Source organism: Taudactylus pleione, unplaced genomic scaffold (genome assembly GCF_031769625.1).
Source record: "Taudactylus pleione unplaced genomic scaffold, aTauple2 ptg000156l, whole genome shotgun sequence".
Classification (NCBI taxonomy): Eukaryota; Metazoa; Chordata; class Amphibia; order Anura; family Myobatrachidae; genus Taudactylus; species Taudactylus pleione.
The window spans coordinates 16,035,567-16,058,411 of record NW_028284558.1 but is presented as its reverse complement, the minus strand read 5'-3'; the positions used below and the strand labels follow the sequence as shown (position 1 = coordinate 16,058,411).

The following is a 22,845-nucleotide window of genomic DNA, read 5'->3' as shown; positions in this document are numbered from 1 at the left end:
CACTCGCACAGAGGATTCACTCGCAAAGTGAGTGACAGGTAGTCCGCATTTGGGGGAGCATTTAAACTCCGCTTTCAGGGCATGCATAAATTAGCCACTGCGTCCTGCGTATCTGGAGACACGCTGTGTTACACTTACTATACTCAGATGGCCGTCTGATCTCCGTTCGATGTTTCTGCTTTTGTGCATGAGCGGTGGTTGTGAGATGCTTTCAGTGGGCGTCTTAGCCCTGGACGGCGAGTGAGTCATTAGCGTATTTTCGCAATTGCGATCCGAGGGAAAGCGCCGTCGCAACTACATTAGCGTACATTTCTAAGTCAGGCCCTCAGTATGGCTCATAAAAAGCGTTTGTAAAATGTTCTCCTCTTCAGTGCTTAGGCTGCATATACTCCCATAATGGTCAAGTCTACCTGAGGTGCATGAATAAAGCCATCACACAACACTTGTCATTGAAGAAGTTTATTTGCAATAATAATTTAAACCTTTATGAGTCTTCAGCTGAAGTCTTCACTGGCAGAGATGTATTGATGTATTGATATTTTTACATTAGATACAAAAGTTGGGTTATAAATATATCACAAAATCCCATAGAAAAACAGATTTGCAGGTGTTAAAATGTGTTATCAGTCCAAATATTTACAATATATACAATATCATGTTTTATTTTGCATAACCCGACACAGTCATCGTCATTCATACCGTACACAGAAAGTGGATATACTGTATTCATGTTGAAAGTGTAGAAACTATTGGGTGATGCCACAAGATGCTTTTTAACAAATCTTGCAAACAGTCCACAATAAGTTTGAAATCACAACGGCTTATGTAGCGACAGAAACAAACTATGTTGTTTTAAACCAACGATGAGTTATGTAGAAATGATGAATTATGACAAGTCCATCCTACTGTAGACTGTAAAATTTATCTTTTAATGGATTCCTGTAGTATAAATTTACATTTTAGGTATTTAAATGAAAACTACAGACAGGCTTTGTCTATTGAAACAAGTATGAAAAGTTATAGTCTGAGCTAAAATATACGAACATCAGTTTTATCGTTTCTAGAAATCCATGAACGATGCAATATTTCCATACAGAGTTAAGGCAGCTGATTTATCTGTATTACGATTTATATACATATATATAAGTTACATATCAAAATCTCCATCGTACGCCAAGGTTAGAGGCTTTTGCTGAGGAAGCTTGCTTTTCTGTCCTTGTGGCTTTCTGCTGTAAGGGGAAAATTAAATAAAAAGTAAGTATCTCATTTACATTGCTTTAGTGACTGAGTTAAGACCTGACATAATATATCTTTTGGATCTCACCTATGGGACATCACAGAGGGGACAGTAGCGCGAATGCAGTGTATATAAGATGCAATTCACATCATTGTAATAACCACAGCACTTCTGTGCAATGCTGCTAATTGCATCATCTTGTAGTGAAGGGCCAGGGTCATGATGCGATTTTAGTGAAGCGCTTTATCAAGACTATGTGGGACATTGATAACATTCAGGAGGGTGGCCTACTCTCCTGAGAGTCCAGGAGAAATTTGGGAATCTCCTGAACAATCAAAGGTTCCCTGTTCCCTGAGCTAATGGTAAGCAGAGGTTGGAGAGAGTTCTAGATGGAACCGATATTAGCATTTAAACATTACATTCTGAATCGAGATAAAACAGAAATAACATTTATTTATTACCTCTGTAGAGCGCGAGGCAAAACCTGCAATGTTGATGGCCATAATGTGATGTTCCACAGTGGTACAGCACTAGAATAGTCCCTTGTGTCTGTGTGATTCTGCATAGCTGTGTTACTTTGGACAGGATGTATCCAGCATTGTATTTTGCATGACATGCACCCTGCCACTCATCGCATACATGCCCGCTTTAATAACGTCGGTATACATGAACATTTGCAAGTAAAATCGCAAAGGACAGGTCTTGTCGGAAAATTAAAGTTGCTTGCTATACATAGATTGGGTGGTTGACTGCTTGGAGAGAAATTCATTACATGGGAGGCATTACTTGACTGGAAAGGGTGCATGAATTCACCTGGGTAAGCAAGAATTAAATTTTGGGCTTGAAGTGATCTGAGGTAGGAATTAATTGATCTGGATTGAGGGTCATGAATTAATGCTATGGAGTACATTTACCAAGATTCGTTTTTGGTCGATTTGGTGTTTTTCTGCAATTTGGTGTGATTTTGCAAATCGAAGATTTACAAAAGACCAATTCACCTGCGACTTGCAGGTGGAACACGACTTAACACACCTATTCGGCACAATACACCGTTGAACCAAACATAATATCTTTTATACGGACTGAAATACAAATCACAGACTTACAAAGAATCGATGGCGCAATCTTAATCTTTCTTATCTGGGACGGGCTAACTTAGTAAAAATGTTTTTATTCTCGAGGTTACTCTATCCACTGCAGTCTCTTCCTATCCTTTTGACTAGAGGGAACACACTTGAGATTGAAAAGATGATTCATGTTTGTATTTGGAATGGTAAGATGGCTGGAATAGGCCTTGTGAAGCTCCAACAAACTAGAGCTAATGGGCATTAACTTACATCATATAGTCATGCAGCTCTTCTTTGTTACTTGAGGGACTGGTTACATAATCAGGACATACAGTATATGCCAATACATCATTGGAATCTGCTTTTCTAGAAGGAGTTACTTTAAGTACCTTTTACACTTACATGATTCTGAAATATCTCCTTCTGTTCAATCTAACCCATTATTGATGTCCACCTGTAGGCTCTGGCATATATTCAGACACAAGCGTTCTTTAAACTTGTATGTATCTCTTTTTTTACCTTTGACACATAATCCTGGTTTCAAACATGGTGAAGCGAGATATCCTTTTACCTCATGGTCAATATCGGGCATTACTTGTGTTCGTCAGCTCGCCGACCCCTCCACTAGGAAACTGCTGCTATACCACTTACCCGTTCCTTAGGTCCTTCCCTATATCCTATCTCCAAGCTCTGCACTACATAGCTACACTTGTCAAAGCATTGTTACCTGATGACTGGGATAATCCTCTGGATACTCTTTTTTTCCATGAAAATCCCACCCACAAAGATATTTCCGTACATTATCCCTTTTTACACACTCCTCTAGATTATGACAAATTGACCACTGGATTTGCCCAAAGGCGGGATCAGTTAGTTTCCTTCACTGTCCACTCAGACTATGTTGAGAATGTTGGATAAATCTATTAAAATGATTCCAGCAGCGTCCTATGTAGAACTTTTCCTTAATATTTTTTCATAGGACATATCTCTCACCTCATCGGAGATACCTGATAGGATTGACAGAGGATCACTCCTGTCCCAGATGCGGCTCTTTAAGGCAGATTTATTTCATTGTCTTTGAACTCAGGTTTGTAGTTATGTTACTCGCAATTTGGTTAATTATGCGTCCTTAACACCTGAGTGGGCCATATTTGGCATTCTTCCCAATGTCATTAGAGTGGCAAAGGGGGTTCAGAAACTAGAAATTAGTGATATCTACGGCGGCAAAGAAATGTATCCTTTAGATGTGGATACAGCCCATTAGCCCACCATTTTCACTTTTTCTAGAAAAGATGTTCTATATATTTAGGATGGATTGGCTGGAAGCTTCCCTTAAATAAGAAATATTTACTGAACGTTTCTTTAGTACTTGGGATAGTTATATTGACACCCTCTCCCCATCACTGAGGGAACGGCTCTGGAGGTGCTTCCGAGTTACAGAGTGGTTTGAGACACGTATGTGTTCTCAAGACACTCCGATATCCATTGATTTAATCTTTACCTGAGGTGCAAGTGGTATGCAGATTCAAGTCTAATTGATTTAATTAACCTTATTGTAATTTTTATTTCTATTTTTCAATATATGGAAATTGACATTATGGTATTGTTTCTCAATATTGTTATTTTTAACATGTTGCATTTTTTTTCTATTATATGATGCTATATGAATGCTTCAATAATGAAAAATTTGTTTAAAAAAAATAAATAAATTGTGTGGGGTCCTCCTCCAAAACCATAACCAGCCCCGGACCTCTGACCTAGTCTGGTACTGGAAAAAAATGGCATGGGGTCCCCCCTATTTTCCAGGAACCAGCACCGGCCTGAACTAGTTGGGGGGTTACTCTATACAGTGCATCTGGAAAGTATTCACAATGCTTCAGTTTTTCCACATTTTGTTATGTTACAGCCTTATTCCAAAATGGAATAAACTCATTTTTGTCCTCAAAGTTCTACACACAATACCCCATAATGACAACGTGTTAACAGGTTTTTTTGAGATTTTTGCAAATTTAATAAACAAAAAGACTCTAAGAAATGACATGTACATAAGTATTCACGGCCTTTGCCATGAAGCTCAAAATTGAGCTCAGGTGCATCCTGTTTCCACTGATCATCCTTGAGATGTTCCTACAGCTTAATTGGAGTCCACCTGTGGCAAATTCAATAGATTGGACATGATTTTGAAAGACATACACCTGTCTATATAAGGTCCCAAACTTGACAGTGCATGTCAGAGCACAAACCAAGCATGAAGTCCAAGGAATTGTCTGTAGACCTCCAAGACAGGATTGTCTCGAGGCACAAATCTGGGGAAGGATACAGAAAAATATCTGCTGCTTTGAAGGTCCCAATGAGCACAGTAGCCACCATCATGGAAGAAGTTCGGAACCACCAGGACTCTTATGAGTTGGCGGGCAGTCTAAACTGAGCAATCGGGGGAGAAGGGCCCTAGTCAGGGAGGTGACCAAGAACCCGATGGTCATTCTATCAGAGCTACAGCATTCCTCTGTGGAGAGAGGAGAATGTTCCAGAAGGACAACCATCTCTGCAGCAATCCACCAATCAGGCCTGTATATTAGAGTAGCCAGACAGAAGCCACTCCTTAGTAAAAAGCACATGGCAGCCCACCTGGAGTTTGCCTAAATGCACCTGGAGGACTCTCTGGTCTGATGAGACAAAGATTGAACTCTTTGGCGTGAATGGCAGGCGTTATATGTTTGGAGGAAACCAGGCACCGATCATCACCAGGCCAATACCATCCCTACAGTGAACCATGGTGGTGGCAGGATAGAGGGAAAGATGAATGCAGCAATGTACAGAGACATCCTGGATGAAAACCTGCTCCAGAGTGCTCTTGACCTTCATCTTTCAGCAGGACAATGATCCTAAGCACACAGCCAAGATATCAAAGGAGTGGCTTCAGGACAACTCTGTGAATGTCCTTGAGTGGCCCAGCCAGAGCCCATACTTGAATCCAATTGAACATCTCTGGAAAGATATGAAAGTGGCTGTGCACCGACGCTTCCCACCCAACCTGATGGAGCTTGAGAGGTGCTGCAAAGAGGGATGGGTGAAACTGCCCGAAGATAGGTGTGCCAAGCTTGTGGCATCATATTCAAAAAGACTTGAGGCTGTAATTGCTGCCAAAGGTGCATCAACAAAGTATTGAGCAAAGGCAGTGAATACTTATGTACGTGTGATTTCTTAGGTTTTTTTTTATTAAATTTGCAAAAATCTCAAAAAAACTTTTTACATGTTGTCATTATGGGGTATTGTGTGTAGAATTTTGAGGACAAAAATGAATTTATTCCATTTTGGAATAAGGCTGTAACATAACAAAATGTGGAAAAAGTGAAGCGTTGTGAATACTTTCCGGATACACTGTAGCAGGGAGACACCATGGGGTCACCCTGCCATAATATAAACCAACACCAAACTGGTTAGCTCACGGCTGGAAATCCTCAGAAAGTGGGGACTCTAAAGATAAAATGGAGTCTCACCTCCCGAGGATATGCCAGCCCTGGGCTGACCAGTTTGGGGCTGGTTTTACATTATGGCAGGGGGATTCCACACTGTGTGTCTCCCTGGTTCAGCCTGGTGTTGGTTACTGGAAAATAGAGGGGGCCCTACGCTGGTTTTCACCCTATTTTCCAGTACCAGACCGAGCTCAGAGGTCCAGGGCTGGTTATGCTTTTGGGGGTGCATGCAAATTTTTGTTTTTAAAATTACCCTTTATTTACACTTTTTAACATCAAAGCCTGCACAGATCATACTGACTGATCGCGCACACAACAGAAATCGCTGAGTATCACCATCTAATATAAATAGTCACTCAAATACGAAGATTAGTAAATTTGGTTCCTTGATCATAAAACCATCCGGCAATGTCCAGCGATTTGGATTCAACTTCAAACATGATTCTTAGTAAATTTACCCCTAAGTGTGAGCAAGGAGATCATCAGATACTGGGTCCTGCCACGATTTGCTGCTGTCATTGCCAGTGTCCGGCCTCTGACCCAGACAGACATGTGTGAGTTAGCCCCACATACTGTATTCACTCAGGTAATACAGACAGGTATTTATTTATATTGGGATATTTGGTTAGGGTTTTCTGTGTGTATGCATGTATGGAGAGTTAGGAGTTAGAGTTCGATCTAGTACTAGGCATATCGTCTATGGTTTGGCCATGCCCCTTCTGGTGGCATACATTGGGCCAGTTGAGTGGATTTTCCCCTGGGCTAATAATTGGCAGCCACACCCTTGACCAATTACTTCCATTCTCATTGATAGATGGTGACTCTTCATGTTGGCTTCTAACTTGCTTGATTTTCCTGCATGTATGTAACATGTAACATAGACATGCAGGGCAGCTCCAATTTCTGCACAAATTAACAATATTGCAAATGTAACCTTAAAAATATGAACTATTGTATTTGGAAAGAAACATGTAAAATATTTTGTGATGGATTATTTAAGATTTGCTTTCTCTTATGAATGATACTACTTTACTCAACATGTATGATCTTATGGGCAACGTTGTTTTAAGTGCTCAGGGTCCTTTAAACCCTTAATCCAGCTCTGGTGACATTTTTACTGTTTTGACATGGGCATTTTCTAGAATCGTAGGAAATGGTGTAGACTGATTTCATGAGGGTGTCTCATGAGACCAGCAAGCGGGCGTGAATCCTAAATGTGATTGGCAAACAGTTATGTGCACTTGCTGGGAATAAAACGGAAACACTTTTTTTTGCCAATATCTGGTAGCAGATATTTTCTGGCTAATATAATAACAGGCTGTGGTGTCACTGAGATTACGGACATAAAGCCTGGTGTGTGCAGGAGAATCTCCCCTCACAATCGTAATTATTAAACCTACCTTACCAGCCAACTGTTCTGAGTTTTATGGGACAATTGTTTTTTCTAATGGCCAAAGCAGAGTATGGCCTAACCGTAAAGGGGCACAAATTGGGTATGATTTGGTCAGTTCAGAACAGCGTTTGGACCAGGGCACGAAGTGAGCCGGTATACAGCGGTATGCCATACCGCTACTTCTGCCAGCAACCCCCGAAGCAGCAGGCGACGGCGCAAAAGAGAAGCAAAAGAGAAGCTGCAGTATTTTGTGGCGATGTTTCCCACTGGGGACACATCTCTGAGCAGTGCTGGCATGACCGATCATCAAATAACGATTTATGGTGGGCTGACACTAGGACAGATGCGGCGGCAGTACACAACCCCAGCGCAGGTAGCAAACCAACCACAAACCGACGGCCAAGTAAAAGAATCAGCGGAGATGGCCTTATAAAATTGGTGCTGGCTGCTAGCTAATCGTGGCTTGTAAACTAGCATCCAATCAGAGGGTGGGAGAGAAAAGCAGGTAGTGTGAGGTGCAGGGGCTGGGAGAGGGAAGTAGGCAGTGTGAGATGCAGGGTGTGGGAGAGGGAAGCTGGTAGTGGGAGAGGGAAGCAGGTAGTGTGAGGTGCAGGGAGTAGGAGAGGAAAGCAGGTAGTGTGAGGTGCAGGGGGGGGAGAGGGGAATAGGCAGTGTGAGGTGCAGGGTGTGGGAGAGGGAAGCAGGTAGTGTGGGGTGCAGGGGCTGGGAGGGAAGTAGGCAGTGTGAGATGCAGGGTGTGGGAGAGGGAAGCTGGTAGTGTGAGGTGCAGGGAGTAGGAGAGGGAAGCAGGTAGTGTGAGGTGCAGGGGGGGAGAGGGGAATAGGCAGTGTGAGGTGCAGGGTGTGGGAGAGGGAAGCAGGTAGTGTGAGGTGCAGGGTGTGGTAGAGGGAAGCAGGTAGTGTGAGGTGCAGGGTGTGGGTGAGAGAAGCAGGTAGTGTGAGGTGCAGAGGGTGGGTGAGAGAAGCAGGTAGTGTGAGGTGCAGGGGGTGGGAGAGGGAAGCAGGTAGTGTGAGGTACAGGGTGAGGGAGAGGGAAGCAGGTAGTGTGAGGTACAGCGTGAGGGAGAGGGAAGCAGGTAGTGTGAGGTACAACGTAAGGGAGAGGGAAGCAGGTAGTGTGAGGTGAAGGCTGGGAGGGAAGTAGGCAGTGTGAGATGCAGGGTGTGGGAGAGGGAAGCTGGTAGTGGGAGAGGGAAGCAGGTAGTGTGAGGTGCAGGGAGTAGGAGAGGGAAGCAGGTAGTGTGAGGTGCAGGGGGGGAGAGGGGAATAGGCAGTGTGAGGTGCTGGGGGTGGGTGAGAGAAGTAGGTAGTGTGAGGTGCTGGGGGTGGGTGAGAGAAGCAGGTAGTGTGAGGTGCTGGGGGTGGGTGAGAGAAGCAGATAGTGTGAGGTACAGGGTGAGGGAGAGGGAAGCAGGTAGTGTGAGGTGCTGGGGGTGGGTGAGGGAAGTAGATAGTGTGAGGTACAGGGTGAGGGAGAGGGAAGCAGGTAGTGTGAGGTTCAGGGTGAGGGAGAGGGAAGCAGGTAGTGTGAGGTGCAGGGTGTGGGTGAGAGAAGTAGGTAGTGTGAGGTGCAGAGGGTGGGAGAGAGAAGCAGGTAGTGTGAGGTACAGGGTGAGGGAGAGGGAAGCAGGTAGTGTGAGGTGCAGGGTGTGGGAGAGAGAAGTAGGTAGTGTGAGGTGCAGAGGGTGGGAGAGGGAAGCAGGTAGTGTGAGGTGGAGGGTGTGGGTGAGAGAAGTAGGTAGTGTGAGGTGCAGAGGGTGGGAGAGGGAAGCAGGTAGTGTGAGGTACAGGGTGAGGGAGAGGGAAGCAGGTAGTGTGAGGTACAGGGTGAGGGAGAGGGAAGCAGGTAGTGTGAGGAGCAGAGGGTGGGAGAGGGAAGCAGGTAGTGTGAGGTACAGGGTGAGGGAGAGGGAAGCAGGTAGTGTGAGGAGCAGAGGGTGGGAGAGGGAAGCAGGTAGTGTGAGGTACAGGGTGAGGGAGAGGGAAGCAGGTAGTATGAGGTACAGCGTGAGGGAGAGGGAAGCAGGTAGTGTGAGGTACAACGTAAGGGAGAGGGAAGCAGGTAGTGTGAGGTGAAGGCTGGGAGGGAAGTAGGCAGTGTGAGATGCAGGGTGTGGGAGAGGGAAGCTGGTAGTGGGAGAGGGAAGCAGGTAGTGTGAGGTGCAGGGAGTAGGAGAGGGAAGCAGGTAGTGTGAGGTGCAGGGGGGGAGAGGGGAATAGGCAGTGTGAGGTTCTGGGGGTGGGTGAGAGAAGTAGGTAGTGTGAGGTGCTGGGGGTGGGTGAGAGAAGCAGGTAGTGTGAGGTGCTGGGGGTGGGTGAGAGAAGCAGATAGTGTGAGGTACAGGGTGAGGGAGAGGGAAGCAGGTAGTGTGAGGTGCTGGGGGTGGGTGAGGGAAGCAGATAGTGTGAGGTACAGGGTGAGGGAGAGGGAAGCAGGTAGTGTGAGGTTCAGGGTGAGGGAGAGGGAAGCAGGTAGTGTGAGGTGCAGGGTGTGGGTGAGAGAAGTAGGTAGTGTGAGGTGCAGAGGGTGGGAGAGAGAAGCAGGTAGTGTGAGGTACAGGGTGAGGGAGAGGGAAGCAGGTAGTGTGAGGTGCAGGGTGTGGGAGAGAGAAGTAGGTAGTGTGAGGTGCAGAGGGTGGGAGAGGGAAGCAGGTAGTGTGAGGTGGAGGGTGTGGGTGAGAGAAGTAGGTAGTGTGAGGTGCAGAGGGTGGGAGAGGGAAGCAGGTAGTGTCAGGTACAGGGTGAGGGAGAGGGAAGCAGGTAGTGTGAGGAGCAGAGGGTGGGAGAGGGAAGCAGGTAGTGTGAGGTACAGGGTGAGGGAGAGGGAAGCAGGTAGTGTGAGGTGCAGAGGGTGGGAGAGGGAAGCAGGTAGTGTGAGGTGCAGGGTGAGGGAGAGGCAAGCAGGTAGTGTGAGGTACAGGGTGAGGGTGAGAGAAGCAGGTAGTGTGAGGTGCAGGGGGTGGGAGAGGGAAGCAGGTAGTGTGAGGTGCAGGGGGTGGGAGAGGGAAGCAGGTAGTGTGAGGTGCAGGGGGTGGGAGAGGGAAGCAGGTGGTGTGAGGTACAGGGGGTGGGAGAGGGAAGCAGGTAGTGTGAGGTGCAGGGGGTGGGAGAGGGAAGCAGGTGGTGTGAGGTGCAGGGGGTGGGAGAGGGAAGCAGGTAGTGTGAGGTGCAGGGTGTGGGTGAGAGAAGTAGGTAGTGTGAGGTGCAGAGGGTGGGAGAGGGAAGCAGGTAGTGTGAGGTACAGGGTGAGGGAGAGGGAAGCAGGTAGTGTGAGGAGCAGAGGGTGGGAGAGGGAAGCAGGTAGTGTGAGGTACAGGGTGAGGGAGAGGGAAGCAGGTAGTGTGAGGTGCAGAGGGTGGGAGAGGGAAGCAGGTAGTGTGAGGTGCAGGGTGAGGGAGAGGGAAGCAGGTAGTGTGAGGTACAGGGTGAGGGTGAGAGAAGCATGTAGTGTGAGGTGCAGGGGGTGGGAGAGGGAAGCAGGTAGTGTGAGGTACAGGGGGTGGGAGAGGGAAGCAGGTAGTGTGAGGTGCAGGGGGTGGGAGAGGGAAGCAGGTGGTGTGAGGTACAGGGGGTGGGAGAGGGAAGCAGGTAGTGTGAGGTGCAGGGGGTGGGAGAGGGAAGCAGGTAGTGTGAGGTGCAGGGGGTGGGAGAGGGAAGCAGGTGGTGTGAGGTGCAGGGGGTGGGAGAGGGAAGCAGGTAGTGTGAGGTGCAGGGGGTGGGAGAGGGAAGCAGGTAGTGTGAAGTACAGGGGGTGGGAGAGGGAAGCAGGTGGTGTGAGGTACAGGGGGTGGGAGAGGGAAGCAGGTAGTGTGAGGTGCAGGGGGTGGGAGAGGGAAGCAGGTGGTGTGAGGTGCAGGGGGTGGGAGAGGGAAGCAGGTAGTGTGAGGTGCAGGGGGTGGGAGAGGGAAGCAGGTGGTGTGAAGTACAGGGGGTGGGAGAGGGAAGCAGGTGGTGTGAAGTACAGGGGGTGGGAGAGGGAAGCAGGTAGTGTGAGGTGCAGGGGGTGGGAGAGGGTAGTAGGCAGTGAGAAGTGCAGGGGTTGAGACTGAAGCAGAGGCTGAATCTTATTATCAAAATCCCCGAAGCTTGGGGAAGGGGATTCAACTAAAATTTCCTTACCCCCATTTCAAAATTCCCACTTTGAGCACTACTTTGGACGGATTATGGCAGTGAGTTAAATCAGAAATTTTGGCAAGTTTGTTGTAAGGCAGGGGTTCTGTGTGTTTGGAAACGTATGATGTCATGCACCTTCTACACCGGCTGTGTCCTGATAAACTAGCTACTGTATTAGTATTAGTCTTATTTTAGTATAGTTATGTTGTGCAAGCTCACAATCAAATGATATTGTATTTATTAACAGTAATAATAAGTGGCAACGTAGATCTACAAATAATTGAGATGAGGGATATTGTCTATGACACAACAATGACTGATGTTGGTATTGTAAAATAAATACTTACCAGACTAGGTAAGAAATTATGATGAGAAATACCAGGATGAGAAAACTTCCCACACATACTACATAGACCCAAAGACTCACGCGTCCATCTGCAAACAATATACAAAAGGAAAAAACTGTAAAACACACTGGCAAGGCCCTATGTGTTTTATTACTGTCTTATATCACACCTGTACACTTAACCTTATTGGTTGTGAAATAAATGTAGCATTTATGGGATACTAATCTTTAAATTATGAAGCAGGAACATTACCCTTTATATAGAATTGTTTCCTTGTATCTTAAAGCAAATTATCCATTATTTTGTCTGCCCATTCACTGCTGCTCAGGAACAGGAGATACCTCCCAACAGGAGATACCTCCCAACCTCCCAACCTCCTCAGCCTTAAATAAATCATCAGCTAAACATATATTGTACTTAATGCTCCAAAGAACAGATTTATCCACTTTATTTTTTAAACAAACCAAAGTTTGGGAGGCAAGAAGCTTAGAACAGCCTTGTCACTAAGTAAAACAACATTTGACACTCCGCACCCCCTGATTTCTGAAAACTAAGGGGACTATGGACCTCATTCAGAGCCGCTCGCTAAGCTGCGCTCGCTCGGAGCAATTTTTGCCCGTCTTCGCATGCGTCTAAGTAACAGTGCGCGTGCACAAGCTAGCGTCTGCGATGCACAATTGAGCGCTCATAGTACACAGACAGGTCGCTACTTTGAGTGACAGATTGTGCCGTTTGTGGGTGGTAACGGGAAGGTGCTTGTGAACGGGGGAGTGGTTGTGCGAACGCAGGCATGTCTGACCGTCAGAACGGCGTTTAATGGGTGTGCATAACTAGCAAAGTAGCGTCATTACACACGTGACTAGGTTGTTTTTAGCCTAAACTGCTCGCAGTGCTTGGGGTAGGTTAGGTGAACCCCAAGTGCTGCGAGCAGCTCTGATGGCCCTCGATGTTCACGATTAATCAGACACTTCCCGTAGAGGATGTGTGCTGCGAGTGACAGGTGGGAGGTTTTATAGTCCGACGTACGCTAAGTGCCGTCACTCACTAAGACATAGAGGGCGTCCTCACAGCGCAAAGAGCGAGTGCTTGATTTGTCTACCTAGCCCGTTATTGCAAGCGAGCGATCGCATCTTGCGAGCAGCTCTGAATGAGGTCCTATGTGCTTAATAAATAATGAGTGATATTCTTGTTATCACTCATTACTAACTTAAATGGTGCTCCAACCAATCAGCGCCTGTCATGTGTTTGAAGAATGACAGTTAGGAGCTGATTGGTTGGAGCACCATTTGAGATTCATAACAAGTGATAATAAAAAATAAGAATATCACTCGTTATTAAATATGCCCCATATTAGTAGTAGTCTCTCAAAGGCAGTCTTCTCACTTACTAAAAAACAGTATTTACAGTATATTTATTATCTTTACATTAAAACTGCAAAATGTTAAAATTAGCTCAGCTCTTCCTAGAACCACTCACTTATTTAAGTTTTAATTTAACATTGTTTAATATGCACTTGCCTTGGTCAAATAGCTGAATCGACCAGTTAAATATCTGCGGGAGTTTGGAGTTGATGGGTTTGCTTTTTTCAATAAAAGTTTTCACATCAGCTTTCTTAGATTCAGTGCCCGGAACCTTCAAACAATAGTCAAGGACGCCGCTAGATCTCATTATTTGTGTGTATCCATCCTGGCAGCCGCAGGTTCCACTCTGGAAGAAACATGACCAAGCTGAGAATCACCAGGAGTAGCTCTGTGCAGAAACTGATATATTTTTGTGAAATATAACTACAGAATTGCTATAATAACTTATTGCACTATATGTTACTCTCATACAACATACTGGTATTTGGACAATATTCCCATGCAAGGTCTCACAGCCCTGGAACTTCTCTACCCTTGAATGTACCTGTAGAAGAGAGTATAAAGCTTATAGGATCCTACCAATTAGTGTCTACTCTACTTTGTCTGTAGTCTAAAGCTGGCCATACACATTGCGATTGGCACCGTGCGACACGACGGGGAATCCGACGTCCAACATATCGGGTGGTCCCCACACATGGTGCATTCGGGTGGCCGACCGCCCGATATGCCTGCTCCCCTCACCTCCCCACACATAGCGCGGCATGGGATCACACATCGCATCCTCTAATCAACTGAACCTGCAGTAAGATCAGAGGGTGCGATGTACAACCCTACGGGTGCGTGCTCAGTCTGACATCAGGCCCATACACGGTGCGATATAGCAGTCAAATTGTACCAATCATTCGGATTGCCTGCTTTATCGCACCGTGTATGGGGGCCTTTAGGGGTAGAGTACATTTACTAAAGATCGAATTTGGTAATTTGAAAACTGACCATTTACTAAAGGCACAACTGACAGAAAAACAACCAAAATACCAACTTTATAACCTAGGACCAACCATTGATTATTTTCGCAAAGATAAATAAAGAAGCCACAGATTTACTAAGCGGCAGTTTGGAAATAGACCAGAAACTGGCCCTAAAACAACGGCAAACCCACCCAAACAAGTTTGGGAGAAGCACTGACTGCACATATCAGTATGATCTGCACAGGCTTTGTTTGCTGTAGATATTAATAAATAGTTAAAAATAGAAAAAAAAGTGTGCTATCCCACCCCAAATCCATAACCAGCCCCAGACCTCTGAGCCTAGACTGGTATTGGAAAATAGGGGGAAAAATATTGTGGGGTTTCCCCTATTTTCCAATAATCAGCACTGCTGCTGACGCTACAGCAGGGGGACACACAGTGTGGATCCCCCTGCCGTAATGGTGACCAGCCCCAAGCTGGTCAGTCCCAGGCTGAAATCCCTAGAGTAAGTGTGGACACTTCCTCCCCCCACAAAATGGGGTTCCTCTCCACAAGAACAACCAGCCTTGGGCTGATAGCTGGCTACTGTAGTCCACCTATTAAAAAAAATAATTACACAAAATACTTAACACACACAGCGAAGGGGAAAGTCCTTTGTTAAATAAACACACCACACGGCCCTTGTACACCAGTTTAGTACTTACAAGATAAAGGGGTCACGCCTTCACTAGTCCATGTAGGTATCCAGACACTTGTCAAAACATAAAAACATCACTACTGCTCTTTACAAAGCCTTGTTGCAAATGACAGGTCTCTCCCGATCACTCTCCAAAGAAATGAATGAGGATGCACTGATTTGTAAGAGCATAGGAACTGCCGCGCTGTGACCAGTCACTGCATTTCTATGGAGAGTGACCTGTCATTTGTGATGGGGCTTTACTAAGAGCAGTAGTAGCTTTTTTATTATGCCAAGTGTCGGGATGCTACATGGACTGGAGAGAATGTGACCCCTTCATTTTGTAAGTAATAAATGGGTGAATGAGGGCTGTGCGGGAAATGTTTATTTAATAAAATACTACAATACTCCAGTTTGGGGCTGGCTGCCATTATGACAGGGGCAACTCCCACTGTGTGTAGCTTTGTTATAGCCATAGCACCCCAGCTGGTTCAGTCTATTGCTGGTTATTGTAAAATGGGGGAACTCCATGCCGTTTTTCCCCCCTATTTTTAAATACCAGCCTAGGCTCAGAGTACTCCAGAACTGGTTATGTATTATGGGGCACCCCACACATTTTATTTCTCTATTTTTAACCATTTATAAACATTTTAAGCTAATTAAGCCTGTACAGATCATAGTGATATGTGCATGGCTTCATCACCACAGCAGATTGATAGCGGATTTGACTTTGGATCTGCTGCGGTATAGGGGTTTGAAATGCAGTCAAAACTGATGCATAGTAAATGCTGGATTTTTTTTTTACTGCAATTCAATGTCGATACCTGTCACTGTTTGTTGCCTTTGGAATAGACCAAAACCTGACGGATAGTAAATTTACCCTTAAGACTCATTAATAATAATTTATTTGGGGGAACTGCCAAGTTTTTTGTAAAAATGTTTCTACAGCAAAATGGTTACTATCATTGTTCTTAATTTTGGACTCTAGTGTATTGTTCTTATGTTTCAGCTTTTATGTTACATTCATTTTAAGTGAATGTAAGATGAAACTTAGTAATAATTTGATAGCTGTATTCACTTACAAGATATTATATACATTTGATAAGATAGTCAAGATGGATATACTTAAATTAGGTTATTATCATAGCTTCGTTAATACCTCGTTTTTATTTAAAATGCATTTAAATACATAACTTATTATCATTATTATTAATAATATTAACAATACTTAATAATAATACAATAATATTAATAATAATAAAATTAATATTATTATTATTAGTAGTAGTAGTATTAATATTATTGTATTATTATTATTATTATTATTATATGTTATTTTTCTGTTATGTTAAAGAATATTTTCAAATGCCCAGGTATCATCACATGATGTAAGGTCTATTGCAACAAAAGACTAAAATGATTACAAAGAGTCACACTGTGACTTGCATGAATTTGTTATAATATGTCATTTATGAATGCATTCAATTACAGGCATGATTAAATATATAGCTTATTGTGAAGCAATTTAGTACATAATATAATGCTGACTAAAAACAGCAGATGTCAATTGTATACTATCTTACGTATAAATAAATGTATTTGGTGCTAAATTATTAAAGCACTGTGTCTTTGTAGAGTATTTCCAATGGAGAGAAGAATATATATGTATGCATTACTTTGTCTCATGTTTGTTTTCAGTATTTGAGCCTTGAGAATAATTGTACCATACAGATACAGAGGAAACAAGATAATTCATATCTGTGTGAGAATTATGAGAATAATGAATTCATAGATGTGTCTGTATCTAAAATACTAAATGAAAGATCAATACAAGCTGTGGGTTGGCAATTAAATACCTATTGTTAACTATTTCCTTATATGTTCCAAAATCAAGCATTTGGAAAACACTCTTTAGAAATATTTCCTACCCTTTATGGTCAAATGTTCAATACGGAATGGTAAAGGGAATATTCACAAAGTAATTTTAAAAAATAAAACAAATTAAGATTAATTTCCTTAACATGGACAACAACTGGGATATTAATTTCATTTTTTTTACAACATTAAAAATCAATTGGCGCTCAGGAAGCATTGTACCTAAGGATCTTTTTTTATGTGTTTCTGTAAAATAGGTCTTTCCATACAACGCATGTGTACAAAAAAGACTAAACTTGTATGGTTGGGTTACATCTAAAGTTGGCGATTCTCTACGCTAATACCCCTTTTACACCAAAGTTCCAGGTCTGACCAGGGGTTGGAACAAGATTAAATACTGCAGCTCCGACCCAGAATATTCCCGAGTCGGCGCCGTTCACACTGGAGCAGGGTCTGCAGTAACCCGGCTCTTCCGGCATTGCAGTGAATGCTTGGAGATGATGTCACCTCCAAGCGCCACTGAAGCTGGCCAGTTAAGCGGCATGCGGCACGATACAGTTCATCGTGACCCGGATCGCTGCGTTTACACTGTAGGGTGCCACGGAACGACCCGTGACCAACCCTGCAAAGTACCCAAGTTGGATCCCCGGGTCCCTGGCACTCAAGCCTGGGATTTTTAAGTCGATGTAAAAGGAGTATTAGAGAAGCTGAACAGGGCTAAAAAAAGATGGGACAAAGAGTACAGCTTTGGAGAAGTCTAGTTGATATCCTGATCAACAACTTATGCACCTTTGCCCTGGGGTACATGGAATATTATTGTAAAATGCACTGGAATGTAGCAACAACATAGCTGACACCACTCCCTAACTCGCAAAATTGCAGTTATGTTAATGTGTAAGATGGTAGTACTTTTTTTTTACCAACATAGTTATTCTTAGAACTATCCTGTAAATTGATAAAAACTGATTAGATAATATGTACATTTGTTTCCATATATATTAGACATGAAACTGTTATACTCTGTAACCATCACATAATGTACATAGAAACCCCATATGAAAGCATTTATGTACAGTACAGAGAAAATATCATACAGTAATTAAATCTACAAATCATTTCAACAATCCTGTGTGGTTTTCATTAATAAAAGATACTGAACCAGTAACGTGTATTGTTAAACTAATTTATGTATAGCAATATGTGGCCACAGTAACAGTATGAAAATCATAATAAATCATAATACATATTTCACTGGATGGTCACAGGTATCCAGCATCTGCGGTCCAACTTAAATGTCAACTCTGTACAATTCACTGAATATCCGCTAGGTGACACTATATCCTTTTAAAACACATCCCAAAGTCTGTTCTGTTCTGTATCTGTGTGTGAGATGAGGTTGGTTTATGCAGCAAGTGTTGCTTTAGAAGTAGGTTACCTGCATACAATAGGAAAAAGGTTTTCTGCATGGTGGGTCACAGTTCCGAACTTCAGCAGGCTGGGAGTTAGGAGAGCAACCTCCTGCAAGAAGAAAAACATCAATACCTAGTAAATCCACCTTCTATCTCATTATCTACACAGCTCTTCATCCAGTAGTCCCAAGTCTGGCTATGTTCATGTAGAGAGGCTCAGTGATGCTAAGCAGTACAGGCAGAACATTCTCATACTGTTGTACAGTAGTTATATTGTTTAATATACTTTTCCAGGGACAATTTGCTGCTACTGTGGCATCTTGGAGAACTACAATCCCCATCCTGCTGAATTTGGTTGCAGGATACTTTTCTTTGTATTTTCAATATTCTTATTTAATAAATATAGAATATAAAGCCAAGATAACAGGGATACAGTAGATCTAAGAATTGCATCGAATATGCAAAAAATTAAGAATTGTATTGTGCAATTTGGCTAGTAATGAAAAATAAACTTTTAGGGGCAAATTACAAACAAAATGGCACTGTCCCAGTAATTTAGGGACAATTAGCAACAATAGAATTGTGATAAGTAGCTGAAAAATATACATCCCAACTGTCCTGATATAGGCAGGACAGTCCCAGTTTGAGGGCTCTATCCCTCTATTGTGATTTGGGACAGATTTTTAGAATATAGAGTTCATGTAGCTTCATTTTAAGAACATTTTAGCTTTTCTTTCTGCTTCCTCCACTTTTATATAGTTTCCAAAATAAACCCATCACAAGATACAGAATTATTGCTGGAGGGCGCAGGTCTAACTATTCCCGGAATTCGTCCCCGTTTTCTAGTGAGGGATGAAGCCAGGGTCTGCGTCGGTGGACCAGGCACAGGCCAGGCTAAGGTAAGCTTCAGCTTACACAACCTTGCCAATGGAGCAACCAGATGGTTATGATGGTGATACGAGGCAGGGTCTACGTACGCTGTAATCGGATTGCAAATGCAGTAAGGAGGTCGCTATCTCCTACAGACACACCCTGCTGCATTTGCAGCTTGTTGAATGTTATTGAACAGTTGCATCTGTGCGGCTGTGCAATACCGGCCATCTCTGAATCAGTCCCTAAGGTCCCTGTGCCGTGTTACCACAGTATGCAGAGGAATGATGAAAAGGGTTTATGGTCTAAAAGTGCCTGCATTACATGTCTCCTTTGTTAAAAATCCTAATGATATTAATCCATACATTTCAGAATTAAAGAACTAAAAGCTGTATGGGGTAAATGTAATAGCCTGTGCGCTGCAGGCAATGGCAAGTTTCTGGTAAGTCTGCCTAATTTTTTAAAGAGACAATCATTTTAAATTATATGCCCAATTAAAACATCGTGCAGACTCGCCAGAAATTCGCTGATGTTGCATCGCGCAGGCTATTACCTTTACCCCTATGTGTTCTGCATCCACAGTACCTCTAATGCAGTATTTCCCAAACTCAGTTTTCAAGGCACCCTAATAGTCTAGTTTTTAAAGATACCCGTGCTTGAGCACAGCTGGATAAATCAAATTATCCTTAAAACCAGGACAAGGAACAACTTTTTGAAACACTAATATAATGTTTTATCATTCTGCCTTGTTAGTACAGCTGGTCAATGGTCGATGGTTTTGCCATTAATTGTGGTGATATGACAGTTCTTCGCCATCGATTGGTGAGAGGAAGCAATGTTTTTTTTTTTTTAACAGAGCATATACCCACCCCTGGTGGCCCACCAAATCCTGTCCCCTTCCCTTACTGACCTGCCATTCCCCTCAGCAAGGATGGCCATCAGTGAGTGCAAACCATCAATGGCTCCCGGTCTATGGTTTACACCATTGATGTTGAGCACCATCAATGGTGACCATCGATAGTTAACCCATTCCCAGTGGCGTAGCTAGGGTATTTGGCGCCTACGGCAAGGTTAAAAATGGAGCCCCCCCATCCCAAACTGTGTGTGTGACCATGTGCCAAAAGGTGGCGTGGTCACAGAAAAATGGGGGCGTGTCAACATGAACTCAGGGAACATTCCTTTCCTTTCCATATGCACCTTAATGCCCCCAGTAGTAGTGCCCCTTATGCAATGCTCCCAGTAGTAGTGCCCCTTATGCAATGCCCATTGTAGTAGTGCCCCTTATGCAATGTCCCCTGTAGCAGTGCCCCTTATGCAGTGCCCCCTGTAGTAGTGCCCCTTATGCAGTGCCCCCAGTAGTAGCGCCCTTTATGCAATGTGCACAGTAGTAGTGCCCCTTATGCAGAACCCCTAGTAGTGCCCCGTATGCAGTACACCTGCAGTGCCCCTTATACAGTGCCCCCAGTAGTGCCACCTATAAACAGTGCCCCCAGTAGTCCCTCTTATACAGTGCCCCCAGTAGTGCCCCTTATACTGTGCCCCCAGTAGTAGTGTCGCTTATATAGGGCCCCCAGTAGTAGTGCCCCTTATATACAGTGCCTCCAGTTGTAGTGCCCCTTATACTGTGCCCCCAGTAGTAGTGTCCCTTATACAGTGCCCCCAGTAGTAGTGCCCCTTATATACAGTGCCCCCAGTAGTAGTGCCCCTTATATACAGTGTCCCCAGTAGTGCTCCTTAAATACAGTGCCCCCAGTAGTGCTCCTTAAATACAGTGCCCCCATTAGTAGTGCCCCTTACACATAAAGCACACATATATTTTATATTGTCTCCACAATTTTCCTAAGCAGCTCCAAATTTCTGCAAGTGTCTTCAGTGTCTACTGCATCCATACAGTACTATGGGCCTGATTCAAAGATGGATGCTAATGCATTCGCTAGTACAACCGCTGCGGGAATATACAAATGCTAATCTCAGCCTTGTGCACCAGCGTGCGACGGAGAGTACAAGCACTGCAAAGCACACTTTCAGGCTCCAAAGACTGTGCAACTGCGACAGTGGTTCTAAACACTACACCATCGGCGCATCATTGGATGTACCATCGGCACTTGCGGTGGCCTAGGCAATATTCAGGCTATTCATCTCAAGTAATTCTAATATGGCCTCTGAGACTGTGGATGCACAAATTATCGCACCTCCAGTCTCCAGCCTGAAACACCCATGGATCACAGACACCATCAAAGTGATGTTGTATTCAATTGCATACACCATTGCACACCTGGGTTTGTGAGTGTGCAGTAAAGGTTTCCTAGCAGTGTCGTTATTTTGCATAATCTAAGGTGTTATTACAGATTGATGAATTTATGAAGATTTACTCCCTGTGCTTAAATGGAGATATAAGGTTTATCTATAATTACATATACCCAGGGGCGTGCATTCAGGGTAGAACCTCCCCTGTCATACTCCCTGTCAGACTGCAGAGTTTTGACTATAAAAATGATTAGAATAATATAAAGAAGATATTTATAACTTATAAACATCTTCTTTGTATTATTCTGATCGCTTTTATAGGTAAAACTCACCAAAATTGCAGCACTCCTTGGAAATACAGGGAGAGATGAGGCAGTAAGAGCTCAGCCTCACCTCTTATAGCTCAGACACTGCCTGGAGCTGGAGGCTGGGCCACAAAGCAGCCAATAAAACACGGAGAAAAAGAGCTAGCGGAGGCATGCACTGTGAGGGGGCATGCCTTGAGCTCTGATGGACACCTCTGACGATCAAGTGATCAGGTGACCAGTTCAGGAAGTACTCGGGCATCTGAGCTCAGCAGCAGCACTGAGGAGGGAAGAAAATTGGAATATGCACACAGAGGAAATACACAAAGGAGCAAAAGGTGAGGAGGGTCTGCTGTGGCCCACAGGACACTGTCTGGGGGTTTGTAAATCACTGTGTTACAGGATAGGAGGTTTCCCTGCAGACACAAGTACTGTAGCTGGCACCTAGTCACTATGCAGGAACTGGCACATTCTGTGTAAAGCTGGGTACACACTACACAATGAATACCCAGCACGACATCACTCTGATACTAGCCAATGCCTCCCCAGCCATTGACCTCACCGCACGTCCCTGCATATACCACACATGTAGGCAGAACCCTATTTATACTGAATGGCAGCAGTAAAGCTGAATGCAAAAGAGCATATGTGTTCTGACTTTGTTTTGCCGTTTCACAAATGCCCATTGGAATGAAAAATAAATAAAACAGCCAAGTAATCTCTATGTTTATTGACTGAATTTTTTTTTATTCAAAGAAAGATGGCAACAGCAAAAAAAACGTGCTTGCAGCGGTACATGTATGACTGCGAACACTCTTAAGTAGGACAAACCTAGCGAATATTTTCTCTTTTGGTGTCTACCCTTAGCTGTCACTCTAACATATTGTGAGAAAAGGTTTAACTCCCTTAGTAAATAGAACACTTACTACTGTGAAAAGATTAAAAGGCAGGAAGGTAATAAATAGCACTGAAGCACAATTACAGTATTGAATAACAATTACAGACTCATTTCTGTACCTGTCACATTCATCCCATCCGAGCGCTGGCACCAAACTATCCTTTTATTGTCCCTCCAGGGGCTCATCTTCCACATGTATTTGAAACATTTTCCTCCTGTGATGAGACACACACATTATAATTTTAACAATTCTACTGTTCACCTCCGTATCAAAGGCTTTAGATTTCACTGAATATATTTTGCCAAAACATTAAGCATTCACTAACTAATTGTGTGAAAATACTCTTGTGCACATAAAAATTAAATATAAAAAAATATATGAAAAATATATTTTAGGAACAAAATTTTTTATGAAAAGTTTAAATGACGAACTGTGTTCCCAGATTATTAATGAATACGGAGTCAGGGCAGGTGAATAACTGAAATGTATTCCAGCAATTATGAAAGATTGGATCAGTGTTGCCAATTTCTGGATCTCAGCTGCATGTTCTGCTGCCAAATGTGTCTCTGTAGGAATTGGAAA

The 22,845-nt window shown here is 43.8% G+C and overlaps 1 protein-coding gene across 1 annotated transcript in view; it reads right to left on the bottom strand.

Moving 5' to 3' along the window:
- Nucleotides 1-443: 443 nt before the first annotated feature.
- Nucleotides 444-22,845, bottom strand: part of THSD7B (thrombospondin type 1 domain containing 7B) — a 651,631-nt gene continuing 629,229 nt past the window's right edge. Inside the window, exons 24-28 of the mRNA XM_088474863.1 lie at nt 22,382-22,477; nt 17,969-18,051; nt 13,171-13,360; nt 11,654-11,741; nt 444-1,229 (exon numbers count right to left, since the gene is read on the bottom strand). Coding sequence (XP_088330989.1) covers nt 1,148-1,229; nt 11,654-11,741; nt 13,171-13,360; nt 17,969-18,051; nt 22,382-22,477 — 539 coding nt within the window. The 3' untranslated portion in view covers nt 444-1,147. The remainder of the gene's footprint in view (nt 1,230-11,653; nt 11,742-13,170; nt 13,361-17,968; nt 18,052-22,381; nt 22,478-22,845) is intronic.